This window comes from Colobus angolensis, unplaced genomic scaffold, assembly GCF_000951035.1.
Source record: "Colobus angolensis palliatus isolate OR3802 unplaced genomic scaffold, Cang.pa_1.0 Scaffold88, whole genome shotgun sequence".
NCBI lineage: Eukaryota > Metazoa > Chordata > Mammalia > Primates > Cercopithecidae > Colobus > Colobus angolensis.
The window spans coordinates 3,530,995-3,543,917 of NW_012122709.1; the positions used below are offsets into that span (position 1 = coordinate 3,530,995).

Here is a 12,923-nt window from a genome sequence, read left to right on the forward strand (position 1 = left end):
AGGAAAGTAAGAGATCCAGGAAGAACTGAAAGGAATTGCTCAGAGGAGCATAAAAGTGGAGTGCCACCCAGCAATGGAGCTGCCTCCTTGCCCCTTGGCCCTTGGTTCCCAGCCCTGCCAGGATTCTGCCTCACCAAGGTGGGGGCTACTTGGGAACAGCCTGGCCTAACTACTGCCCTCAGGGTTCAGGTCCAGGAGAGAGAAGTACAGAGAGATGCTTCCTCTAACTCTACCCAAGGCCTCAGTAACAAATCCCCATTTCCTGACTCAGACACTATTCCAGTAGAGTGGACATTGGGAACATCTGTTCCTTTCAGAGAATGTAATGTTCCCACCATAAGGGATGGACTCATGGGTTATCTCAAAACGTAATTGTCTACTGTTACTACAAGAGATACACAAGCAGCGAGAGAGGACAGACTCAGTGCCCTTTGTCTGACATCCCAAAGCCGCAGGGACTTCCCCACCATTACTCATTGCTCTGTTCACCTCAATCTCTAGGCAGGAAGGTCTCTCTCATTAGTGATGAGATTGTCTGCTCCTTCAGGTCAAGGCTGCAGTGAGATGCATGTCCCTGGAGCCTAGCACAGAGCTCGGCACAGAGCAGGGGCCCTGCAGCACTTTGTGGGGAACTGGCTATCTGAACAATCAAGACACTGAGGCCATTAAAACAGGCTCCCACAAAAGCAGCCAAACCCCTGTGCACTTTCTGCATCTGGAATTTCCAGGAGTTCCTCTCCATGACAATTTAGAAAGTCCAGTAGTGGGTTCCAAGGCATCACAGAACTCAATCCAAGCAGATCCCAAACCCCAACGGAAAGCTATGCAACACGCCGCTCCCCAAGCATCGTGGAGGCCCAGAGTTCCAGCCAAAGAAGGAGACTCAGTAAGTTCTGAGGGCAGATGCTCCTGTACCAGGACTGCAGGCTGTGCCTGAGACTGTCCTCACATTCTCTAACTAGCAGGACAGAGCCAGGTGAGGGGAAGGATGAACTGCAATGTGAGGACTGTGTGTGCCTGTCTCGTCCTCTTCACCAGGTGACTCTCTACCCAGGGCAGCCTAGACAAGATTTAGACAGCAGGGCAGTGGGCTATTTTGGAATCTGGAATGGGAAAGAATGACAACTGGCAGGTGACTCTAGTACTTGAACTTTCCTGTGCTGAAGAATCACCGAAGGTATTCTTTAATACACAGATACCTGGGTCCAGCCCTCCTTCCCAAGTAGGTTAAGGGTTGCTTAGGAATCTGTATTAAAAACAAAACAAAAACAAAAACCTCCTTAGTGGTTCAAACACAAGTAATCCTCAGACCTGGGCCAAGAAGGTCTTTTCTGACACCATCTGGAGACCCAGCCTCGTTCTTCTCTCTCCTAACTACAGCCCCAGGAAGCTACATGTCTGTAGAGAGCCTGGGAGGAGACAATGACCCCAGTCTCAGAGTGACTACACGCAAAGGCGCCAGGAGGCCTACCCACATCAGGATTCCAAAGAGAAGAGGGGTTAGGCCTGAAGAGTGTGGGCCCAGAGGGCATAACGAGCCCCTTACAGAGCGGTCACAAGGAAGCAGACGTGAGCTCAAGGTAAGGAAGAACTTTATGGCAAATCTATTACATCACTCACAGCTGAAGGCCTACAGTCTAGTGGGAGAATGCCCATCATCCTTAGAAAACTCTAAATACCCTGGCAGGCTATAAGGGCCTTCAGAATTCAGCCTTGCTTCCCTCTGCAATCCCTTCTTATAGCCCCTGACTTCCAGAACTTCACCTGCCTTCCCACCCTCGAAGGAGAACCTTTCGGAGCTCTCCAGGTATACCAGGCCCTGGAGATCTGTCTGTCTTTCTTACTTGCCGCTCCTCTCCAGGACTTTGCCTCTTCTGGTCCCTCTGCCTGGCCTGCCCTTCCCCTATTCTTAGCTTGGTTAATTACTACTCATTCTTCAGGTCCCAGTTTAGAAGTCACCCCCTGAATTTCCCTGTAACCCCCACAGCTGGATGGAATGCCTCTCCTCTGTTCCCTCTACATCTCATATGTAAATTGTTCACTGTGGGACGGAGTGACATGGGGTTGTGTGCCTTGGTAGGGAGTCCACTACCCAGGAGGAGGGTGGTGGATGAAGGAGCAAGCAGGGAAAGAAAAAAGTTGTTCACTGAAGGCAGGCACAGTGGTTCATGCCTATAATCCCAGCACTTTGGGAGGCTAATGCCAGAGGATAACTTGAGCCCAGCAATTTGAGGCTGCAATGAGCTGTGATCCTGCCACTGCACTCCAGCCTGGACACTAGAGCAAGACCCTATCTCTCTCTCTCTCTCTCTGACACACACACACACACACACACATTGTTCACTGACTCCTCAAGGTCTAATGTACTCTCTGCAAAAAATATTTAGTTTGAATTGTTATGAGCTGTTTATTTACTTTTGCCCCATGAGGCTACAGATTCCTCCAGGACCCACTGGCTGGCACTTTGCAGCTGTTTAATGAATATCTTGACAATGCATGAATGGCAGTGTCCTGGCAGAAAACAGAACAGTCCACCTTGAGAGGCAACAAGTCCTAACAGCTTTTTGTTTACACAGAGGCTGACCCACCCTCTGTCAGAGATCTTAGAGGTGGTGCTGAAGATTGCTAAACAGGACACGAATGCCCTAGGGTTCCTTCTGACATGGTGATTATGGGACAATGACTCTGGCAAGGGGCTGAAGGGGATCTTTGAAAAGCAACCAAGGCCCAGGAGCTAATCACTTGATGTCAATTTGGTTCACAGCAGCTTGTGTTCCATGAAGGTAAAGGAAATTCATTGCAAAGCAGCAACAGGTGAGGAGTTACTCTGGTTCTATTGTCCCCCAATCCACAGCCAGCCTCTGTCACACCCACCCCTGCTCTCCTGAGTACTTGCTAGGACTGCCTGGACTCATTGGGCATAGACAGGCCCCACCAGCCTGAAGGTGAGGCAAGTTTCCCAAGTGCAAACACTCTGAATGTCTTTTAAGCATGTCCCCCTGCAGCCAAGCCTAGCCAACTCAAGCTATTTGTACTCAGTACCTACTGTGTGTCAGGCTCCAGGTGAACAAGACAGACAAAGTGACTTTCCCCAGCCCAATGGGACTTGGCCTCTCATAGGCCATCAAGACAGGGGACAAACCAGGTTTCCAGCCCAGGCCCATCAGTGGTGATGGATGTACCAGCTATTTAGAAGGCCAGCATGGGTATATTTGCAGGATAGGCCAGGAACTCATACAGTGCTGTGATTCCCAGGGCAGATGACATTCAGAGCTGCTGGGTAGACTGTTTGCTTTCTGCAGTCTACCTCTGAAGCACAAATCTTTCCAGAATGTCTTCATAATCCCCAGGAGTGGAGGATCCAGAGGGAGAGCTTGTGCTAGCTCTCCCTCACCTCCACCCTCACTCCAGGGAGAGAAGCCTTAGAGGACCTCCTGAGTCAGCGTGTCTAAATGAGGGTGGGGGACAGGAGCCCAGGAGTGCAGGAGTGCAGTTCAACATGCTGCTGATTATCTACGTGACCTCATTATCTAAGATTCCCTCTCTGAATCTTAGAATCCTCCTTTGTAAATGAGAGAGATCAACTATATCAGTGTGTCCTCTTCTTGGCTATGGATCAGAATCATCTGTGTGGTGGCAAGACTAAGGAGCTTGAAAAATGCAGCCTCCTGGGCCCCATCCCAAAGCTCCTAAGGAATCTGGACCCTCAAGGAGGAGAGTGGAGAGGCCTACTCAAGCCCTGGCCCCCAATCCTGGCCCCAGTCAAGGAGCCTCCTAGCCCCCTCATGCCTTCCCCAGCCTCCTCCACTGAGCTCTTTGGGATGCAATGTTCCCAGCCACATTCCATCTCTTTCCAACTTCTGGGCGTCCTTGGGCCAGGGCTGGAGTAAGCTGCCCCAGCCCGTCTCTCCAAAGAGCTCTGGAGCCTGAAACACTGGTCATTGAGCAGTTTATTACCATCAACGTGTCCCCAGCTTCCCAGCACAACAGCCTGCCCACACTCTAGACATGCCTTCACTCCAGTCCATTCTGGCACCTAGCCTCAGTCTCCACCCTCCTCCCTCCTCCACAGCTACTTCCCCCAGCCCTCCAAGGCAGCACCAGGCCTGGGGGCCACACCTCAGCTGGGGGAGGGGAGGGAAGACAGTGAGACAAACAAGCTGGGGAAAGAGGAGCCAGGATTGGCCCCAAGCTTCTGTAGCCACCACTCCAGGAAGGAGGGAAAGGGGGTAGGGCTGAGGCTGGGGCTGGGGTTGCCGTGTGATGACAGTTCAGGTGGTTCAAGCAGGAGGCTCGTCTCCAGGAGGTGCAGGGAAGCCACTCAGGTCTCGGCCAATGATCTCACTCACTGTAAAGGAGGGGCAGTTGAGAGACTGGGCTAGAGGTGGGTCCCCTCCTTTTCCAAAGACCCACCCCCAATCCATTCCAGGCAGGCCTTAATCTAGGAGGCCTCTAGATTCCTCCTCTACTGGCTTCTCTTCCACTGGGCCTCAGTTTCCCCAACGTGTCTTGACACCTGCTCCGAATCACATCTTGCCCAACTCCCTCCATGTGGGCTCCCAGGCGCCTGTCCTAGCCCTTTCCTGCTGGCTTAGCCTGAAATGTCAGGGGAATCGGTATCAGTAGGGCCAGAGATGGATATAGCCAATGGGAGGAAGGAGAGGCAAAACAGGAAAGCTCCTCCTCACCAACCCTGACCACAGACACCATGTTTAGGGGAAAGCTGAGGCAATGCAAGTGTGTTTGGGACCTCAGCAAGCTACCACCCCTCTCTGGAACTCAGTGCCTGAACTTGCAAATTGAGTGAGCTGGATAGAATGATCTTGAAAGTGCTTCTAGCTCTAAGATTTTATGATTTGGAGCAGAGGACAGAGGCAGAGGCAGAAGAAAGGCTGAGACAGTTACCCCATGCACCCTTCAGAATTCAGTTAATTGGATTCAGGCAGCCACAGGAATCAAGAACATGCCACCTGGGAACCTCCAACTGGCCCTGAGAGACCAGGGATGCCCAATCTCTGAAAAGCCCAGCTCCAGCCCTCAGCAAACATGCACAGCAATCTCTTGCACACACTCATACTCACAGCCCCCAGTCCCACACCCACCTTCCTCCAGCGTGATACCCTGGATAGGGACACTGTCTCGGAAGCCGCTGCTGTAGCCACCCCTGGATTTCTCCTGCTCCGGAGCCCCCTCCCCAGGGCCATAGCCTGGCCCTACCTTATTGTATCCCTCAGCAGGTAGGGGATGCACATCACTCTGGGAAGGGAAGGGGCCTTCAAGCGGTGGGGATGCAGGAAGAGGAGGCCGAAAGGGGGCTGGAGGAGAGAATGGCAGCCCCAGGGGAAAAGAGGAGCCCCGCCCTCCATAGGGGTCACTAGGGAAGGGGCGGGGAAGGAAGGAGACTGGAGGTGGTTGGGCACAACCTGTGGTACCCCTAGTCTCAGGGAACATCCGCAGGCCCGGTCTGTAGGATGGTGGGGGCCCCGTCTGGGGGTACAGAGGGGGCATGCCATAGCCGAAGCCTTCTGATAGGTAAGGAGTTTCGTAAGCAGGGTCTTCATGGGGATAGGAGGGGTAGGGGGGCCTGGGTGGTGAGAAGTCCATGTCAGTGCCAAAGGGGGGTGCCGATGCTGAAGGGAAGCCCCGCAGAGATGAGTCCGGTAGGGGCTCCTCTTTGCAGATCACTGGGAAGACAAGAAGTGCAAGGACATGCTGGTGAGAGGTCTGGTAGTCTCCACACTGCACACCTTCCAGGTGCCTGCTCCTCCCAGGTTCCATTCACCCCTTGGCCCCTCATGATGGACACTGCTTCCCTCTGTCCCTGCTCCAGCTCGCCATATCCCTATACCCCCAGCATGGGCTGTCCCAGAGCGCACCAGGCAGAAACTTGAAACTTTGGGTAGGACTGCGTTTCCTCCGCCCATTGGAGACATAAAAGTAGACCTGAACTGGCCGGGACACCCTCTTGTTGCTGTACTCAGGGACAGTCAGGGTCAGCGTCACCTAGGGAAGAGTAAAAATGAGGCAGGGAGCCCTCAGGCATCTGGGCTTAGCCCAGCCTTTCCAGGGACCCAGACTCCACCTCCTAGCTTTCTCCATTTCCTAAGATGCAAAGTTCATTCCCTAGAGATGTACCTGCTTACAGAATGGCCAGTCTACCTCCTCCAGAAAAGTCCACTCCCATGAGCAAGAGGACCCAGCTGAGAATCCCCTGCCTTCTCCCACCCCGCCCCACCCCCAGGAGGTATCCTAGTGACACTGGTACCTCATTGCTCTGCAGTCGGTTCACTGTGGCCTCCTCCTCCCATTGCAGCTTCCCATCTGTCCAGAGGGAACAGAGAGCTACAGCCCAACTCCAGCGCCCCTGCCCCCTGCCCTAGTTCTCTGCCATTTCCCCTCCTGTTAGAGCCAAGGCCAAATTCAGAAGGCCCTAGAAGATCTGACACACAGAGGAGCTCACTGCATGTTAACTTAATATGAGTAGAAGAGGTAGGGTTTTAAACTGTCCTCAAGGTACAGGGAAGCAAACTGAGATCAAGGGAAATGGCAGGACCAGCCCAGAAACTAGAGGGAGTCAGTAACAGAAGCAACTCTTGAGCCCTCTCACCCAACTCCAAACATTCTCTCCCATGACAGGAAGACCAAAGGTAGGCAAGGGTCCTAGCTTGACAGAAGGCAATGAGACCTTCAAGCATCATGACCCAGAATCTCTAGAGAAGCTCTGACATGGTCCTAGGATGCTAAATTTGGATATAGGGGCCACATGCAGTGGCTCGTGCCTATAAATCACACCACCCACCACTCCCACCTTGGGAGGCCAAGGTGGAAAGATCACTTGAGTCCAGGAGTTTGAGCCTGGGCAACATGGGGAGACCCTATCTCTACACAAAATATTTTTGGAGGATTGCTTGAGCCCAGGAGGTTGAGGCTGCAGTGAGCCGTGATTGCATCACTGCACTCCCCTGGGTGACAAAGTGAGACCCTGCTACAAAAAAAAAAAATAGGATATAGGGACTGAGGCTCTTGGTGAGCAGTGTTTGGAGAGGGCAAAGGCCTCAGGTTGGTGCCAGCAACTTGAACCCTCAGTCTTCCCTTCCTCCACTCCTGCAGCTCCATCTCGGGGCACCTAACAGGCTCTGTTAATCACTGCCCATAACTCAAGAGGGGCCCAGCGCGGAGCCTATCTACATGGGGTAAATTATCTCAAAGCAGACTCCTCTTTAAAAGACAGAATGTGCATCGCTTCCATTTGTTCAGCATACTCAATATTTTAGATTGTTGTCATACGCATCCCACATGGAAAGCAGACAGTATAATAGAAAGGGTAGTCTGTCTGTCCCATTTTACAAATAAAAAAACTGAGGCGCCACTGGCTAGTTTAGTGACAATGCCAGAGATATTTCACCTGCCACTCCCAAGCTCTCCCTGCCTGCCCTCCCCTCCCCAGCAGGTACTCACCAGGACCCCTCTCAATGAACACCACCTTGGAGTCCGGCAGGAAGTTGGAGCCAGTCAGTACTAGTTCCTCGCCTCCTCTCACAGAGCAGGCACTAGGGCTGTAGGCCTCCACCTGGGGCAGCTCCTGAGCTGAGCGCTGGGCTGCAGAGCAGTGCAAGGAAGAGGACTGTCTGGGCTGGGCATGGAGAGGTGGCCTCCTCTACCTCCACCCACTTTGGAAAAACTGCCACAGGGTTCTGAGGGAGCCCTCCTCAGCAGTAGACACACAAATAAACCGGTAATATCCATGGAGTCACACACACCATGTAAGGGGCCACTCCCAGAGCAGAGAGAGGGTTAAACAGGGTAGACCAGGGAGTTTCCCAAACAAGGGCACAGGGCACCCCAGGAACAGATAGGGTCCAGGGTCACTCTGGGCCACCCCAGAGACAGAGTCTGTGGCAGGGGCAAACTAGCATAGAAATAAAGCCTGAGTCCTCTATAGGGCTACCCAGGACAGACAGGGCACAGGACGCTGCAGAGGGAATGGGCAGACAGACACACACAGACAAGAGTTGCAAGAGACAGAGAGATGGCCCAGGGCCTCTTTGCTCACAGCACTCGATGGGCACCGACGCTGCCTGCACCGAGACGACCTTCCCGCCGCCCTGGGGCACGTGTACCCGGAACACCAGTCGCACACGTGTGTTTTTGCGCCCGATGTCCGTCTCACCCTTCCGAAGCTCAATGTCTGAATTCCGAAGCTTCAGGATTCCCGCACAGTCAATGCTGGAGGCAAAGGATGGACGGCAAGCCCTCTTAGCTGAAGCCAGAATGGTGATACATCCCTAAAGAGGGAAGTTCCCGCCCTCCATCCAAAGCCCTGAATGACTTTCAATGAGTACCTAGGAGGTTATTTTCTAACCCAGAGATGGCCTCTCTGGGGTACCCCCGCATCCCCAAAAGTCCTCTTCCAGATGGTGGGTAGGCCTGAAGCCAGCTCCTAGGAATAAAGTCTACCTCTTCTGGGAAAAGGAAGAAGTGGGCTAGCATAGGCCCAACGGAGAAAGCTAGTATAAAGCCTGCAGACTGAGGGGAAGTTGCATGGGACTTACTTGGCCGCCATGTTGTTCTCAGGCAGCAGAGTCATCTCCAACACCTTGGTGCCACTGACTACGGCTTCATAGCTGGCTGTGGCCACCATCTTGCCTGTGATACGGTGCACCTGATAGAAGGCATGAGGCCGCAGGTTCCTTTCATCTGCCGTGCCAATGAACATCTGTAGGGTCAGTGGCTTCTCACTGTAGCCTAGGAGCTGGCAGAGGGAGAGAGGGGCTACTTCATTGAAATCCCTACCACCTCACCCTTTATTCATCCCTAGATTTTCAGTCCACAATGGGATGAGAATGGTGAAAGATAAAGGATATCCTGCAAGGGAATCCCTTGGGGAACTGGGCACCCGTTGTGGAGAAAACATGGCCTGGAGTTCACAGTGTTTTTCTTGGAATAAAGCCCAAAGTGGGCTGGGCAAAGGCAGAAGAGCCTCCAAAGAGACTGGCCCAACTCAATATAGAGAAAACTTAACTCCCAGTGACTTTTGGCCTCAGCCTAAACCCTCCCCCATATCTGGCAGGCCACCATTTTCCAGAGTAGACATGAGGCTGATGTCCCATGGGATGAGCTGAGTGGGGGTGGAAGGACAGAGGAGTAGAAAGTATATCCGGGTCCTTGCACCCCTCCTCCCCCAACTCCAGCCCCTCCCCCAGGCTGCCTGCAGGGTCAGAGCTGAGAAGGAGTGTGGGAAAGGGCAGTGCCATGTGTCTGCATAGCTGGAACCCATCTGGGAGAGGAGAAAGGATATCAGGCCTGCTCTCTGTCCTTTACCTTGACTACGGGGTGACCGCCAGGGGCAGCTTTGACAGCTCCACGGCTGCCTTCTGTCTCATAGTGGGCCCGGTGGTGGGCTCTAGGCTGTACCTCGATCCTCAGCTCCAGCTGCTCATATTGGCTGGGCAGAGGCCAGTCCAGTGGGGGTAGGGCAGAGGTCCTGGGTGGGAGAGAAGAGCATTGATCATGTGCAGCCTCAGACCCCAGTCAGGCCCGCACTGGATCTGTGAGGGAGGAGGGCGTATGGCTCTGAGAGAAAAGAAAGCACAGACAAAATAAAGAAGTACATCAACACTTGTGAAAAGAAGGGAAAAAAGAATTTTTTTAAAACTATAAAAAGTACAAAGAAATGAAGAAATCCAAAAGTCCAGAAGCAAGGGGAAGTAGGGGACAGAGCCTCTTGAAGTGTGAAAGCTGACAACAGGCCTAAAACTCCCTTCTTCCCAGCTCTGAGCCCAGGGGTTGGGGTGGGAAGGCTTCACTTGGATACCGAGAATTCTCAAGCCCATCTCAATCCCTAGACCTGGATGGAAAGAACAAAGAATTGCTGCTTCAGACCAGAAAAGGCCTCAGATATGAACCCTTTGTTTTACAAATTAAAAAATTGAGGCACGTTGGCTTACACCTATAATCCCAGCACTTTGGGAGGTCAAGGCAGGGGTGGGGGCGTTGTGAAGATGGCTTGAGCCCAGGAGTTTGAGACCAGCCTGGGCAACATGGTGAAACCCCGTCTCTACAAAAAATGCAAAAAGTAGCCGGGCGCGTTGGTGCTCCTGTAGTCCCAGCTACTCCTGCTGAGGCAGGAGGATCGCTTGAGCCCAGGAGGTCGAGGCTGAGATCACACCACTGCACTCCAGTCTTGGTGACAGAGCAAGACACTGTCTCAAAGAAAAAAAAGAAAAAGAAACTGAAGCCAGCAGCTACTGACAGAACTAGGACTGAGTACATTCTGCTCCCAAGCCAGCTCCCTTTCCACTAGTTGGGGCTTGATAGGTGGAGTTCCAGGGAGCTAAGGGTTTCAGATGGGACAACTTATCCTGTATTGTGCTCCCTGATACCCTAGGACATTGGATCTCAACTGGTAATTGCCCCCCAAGTAATTGCCCAGATATTTGGCAATGTCTGAAGACATTTTTGGTTTTCCCAACTAGGGGAGTGGGTGCTATTAGTATCTAATGAGTAGAGGCCAGGGATGCTGCTAAACCATCCTACAATGTCCAGTACACCCCCACACAACAAAGAATTATCCTGCTAAAAAGAGTAGTGCTGAATTAATAGTGCTGAGGTTGAGAAACTTTGCCCTGTGGGAAACCCAGGGGTACCAGTGTTAACATTTCTTTCCCCTAGAAATGTTTCTGGACAGAACCAGCTCAAGATTTAGGATTATTGAAATGGGCAAGATTCTCTGAGAGTGGAAGGAATAGAACTGCAAGTTTTAATATGAATTATTTGACTTGCAAATATCTGCTATTTTATTCAAGTTAGCAGCTATACTTTTAAGCCGCTAGGTCAGGCTCTAGAAATTGAGGAATGGAGAAGGGGAATTTCCTGCAACAGAGTGGAAATCTGCTTAGGTCTGGCACCTATTGAAAGGGCCACAGTGGAAGGCTGAAATCCAGCCCAAGTTCCACACTCAGCCACATGCCAGTGCAGAGCTTGGTCTTGGGAGCACTCTATAGGCTATAGGAACACCTCCTTAACCTAGTTGATCCTCCTACAATAGCTGGGGGTGGGAGGGTTGATGGGCTTTTTCTAATTGGCCCACAGGGAACTGTTTCCCTTTTGTAAATCATCCAGAGGTGCACTTTTTTTCTAATTCTCTTTTAAACCAGGTAGTTGGCAGCTGCTACGGTGGTTGCAGATTCTCTTTTGAAATTCAGAGGGCATGAAGCTAATGTCTTCAAATCCATCCCTTGACCCTCCTGCTCCCCTAGTGGAATGGCTGGAGACAGCGGTGGTGCCAGGCGCAACCCTCACCTGAATATAGGGCTGTGTCCCCCAATCCGGGCCTTGGACCAAGCGAGTGGGGAGGGCACTGCCAGGTAGTCCATGCCAGCCACCTCCTTCCGGGGACCTCCTGGAGGAGCCACAGACTCCTCTGCTCCCAAGGGCAGCTTCCCATTGCATGGGGCAGGCTCCTCAGACCGAGGCAGAGCCACCGCCTGCTCGCTGGAAGTCCGCCGGGTCTTCTGAGGGATGCTCTCAGCTGGTGGGGCCCCCACATAGTCAAAGGGACCAGGGGAGCCAGGATCCCGGGCCAGAGGCAATGGGGGTGGTGGAGGTGGCTCAGACCCCTCTTCCCCCAGGCTGCCACGGCGGGACAGAGCTGGGGAGGCTGAAGATGGGGTTCCCGAGCTGGAATAGCGCCGCTTGCCACATGGAGAGGCAGGCCTGGGGGAGGCTGGGGTGGGCCCAGGAGCACTGAGGAGTAGCCAGTTATCCTCTGGCCCTCGGCCTCCGGGGCTTGGACCATACAGGCTCCAGGGATCTTCGGGGGTCCATGGCCGAGGGGAGGCCCTGGGCGAGGGCAGCGGGGAGCCCAGGCCAAAGCGGGAGGCCGCCTCATTTAGCTCAGACTCCACCTCGTCGCAGGCTGCATACAGGGCTGCCTCGTCAGAGGCATCGGAGAAGAAGCTCCAGGAGGACAGGCTGCTGCTGCCAGGGCTTGGGCTGAAGAAGGCCCCCCCACCCTGGCCCCCTGCCTCTCGGTAGCCTCCAAAGCCTTCTGGTGGGGGGTAATCTCTAGGAGAGCCGTCCCCCCAGGTATCAGGGTTGTCCTCCAGCGCCGCCGGCGGCTCCGGCGTGGGAGAGATGGAGGTGATGCGGATGCTGGGACACTCGAGAACACGGCCACCCCCAGCACCCCCAGCACCCCCTCCTGGTCCTCCCAGCCTCACCGACCGGGCGGGCTGGCTCTCCCAGGTACCAGGTGAGGGGGCTGGACGCGGGGGTGGTGAATGCATGCCCGGCCGAGGGGGTGGAGGTCGGGGAATACCGATAGGTGCAGCGCCATAGGGAGGGGGCTCTCCCAAGGCCAGACGGCAGCATGGCGGGGCATCCTCTGAGTCCAGTTCTGTCAAAATGGAAAGAGGAGCAGAGGGAGAGGGGGAAAGAGAGAAGCAGGTGAGATGGCTAGGTTCCTTAAGTGGCCAGGCCCCAGGCCCCAAGTCCTTCTATGCTCCCTGCCCCTCAGCAAGAAGACCTTCTGAGCCACAAGACAAAAGCAGAGTTGGACCTGGGAAGATGGAGGAGATTGAAGCAGGCATACCAGGCCTTTGCCCACTGGCCCCTGGATCCTGGGAACGAGGGTACTCAATCTGGTGGGTCTTAAGGTGAGAGAGGTGGGTCCAGAGGGGCTGGAGCTGGGGCTGGGCCTGGAGGCGTGTTTCTTGAGGCACTGGGCTGGACTGGGGGCGACTCACACATGAACCCAATTAGCAGCCGTTCCCAAACCCCTAAACGGCGCTGGCAGGAGCCCCAGTTGCCATCGCAACCGTGGCCAGAGGGGAGGGGGGCGTCAGGGCTGTGGTAACGAGGGGAGGTGGCTCCTCCTTCTCTCCCCGCCATCTGGGGGCGGAGGTGCAGCCGAGGGGGTGATG

General features: G+C 53.9%; 1 protein-coding gene across 3 annotated transcripts; it reads right to left on the bottom strand.

Annotated features, from left to right (window-relative positions):
- Window positions 1-2,391: 2,391 nt before the first annotated feature.
- Window positions 2,392-12,821, bottom strand: NFATC4 (nuclear factor of activated T-cells, cytoplasmic, calcineurin-dependent 4). 3 transcript variants are annotated; one of them, XM_011930732.1, is made up of 10 exons: window positions 12,747-12,821; window positions 11,302-12,397; window positions 9,322-9,484; window positions 8,553-8,752; window positions 8,054-8,226; window positions 7,459-7,599; window positions 6,266-6,321; window positions 5,877-6,003; window positions 5,103-5,684; window positions 2,392-4,348 (listed from the first exon to the last, which is right to left on the bottom strand). In XM_011930732.1, exons 2-10 carry the CDS (start codon window positions 12,285-12,287, stop codon window positions 4,281-4,283), a joined length of 2,496 nt encoding a protein of 831 aa, XP_011786122.1. In that variant the 5' UTR covers window positions 12,288-12,397; window positions 12,747-12,821; the 3' UTR covers window positions 2,392-4,280. The 3 variants fall into 3 exon arrangements, with proteins under 3 accessions (XP_011786122.1, XP_011786124.1, XP_011786121.1); XM_011930734.1 differs by lacking the exon at window positions 12,747-12,821 and adding an exon at window positions 12,527-12,744 and having other exon boundaries at window positions 5,424-5,684; XM_011930731.1 differs by lacking the exon at window positions 12,747-12,821 and adding an exon at window positions 12,527-12,744 and having other exon boundaries at window positions 3,933-4,348.
- Window positions 12,822-12,923: the final 102 nt, after the last annotated feature.

What these genes read in the sequence shown, in the direction of transcription:
- NFATC4 (XM_011930731.1), bottom strand. Translation starts at nt 12,590, where the DNA reads ATGCCTGCTTCAATCTCCTCCATCTTCCCAGGTCCAACTCTGCTTTTG. An exon ending in AAGTTTCAAGTTTCTGCCTG is followed by an intron (nt 5,685 to 5,876) that starts GTGCGCTCTGGG and finishes TTGTCTTCCCAG; the next exon opens with TGATCTGCAAAGAGGAGCCC. An exon ending in GGGTATCACGCTGGAGGAAG is followed by an intron (nt 4,349 to 5,102) that starts GTGGGTGTGGGA and finishes CCTCCTTTACAG; the next exon opens with TGAGTGAGATCATTGGCCGA.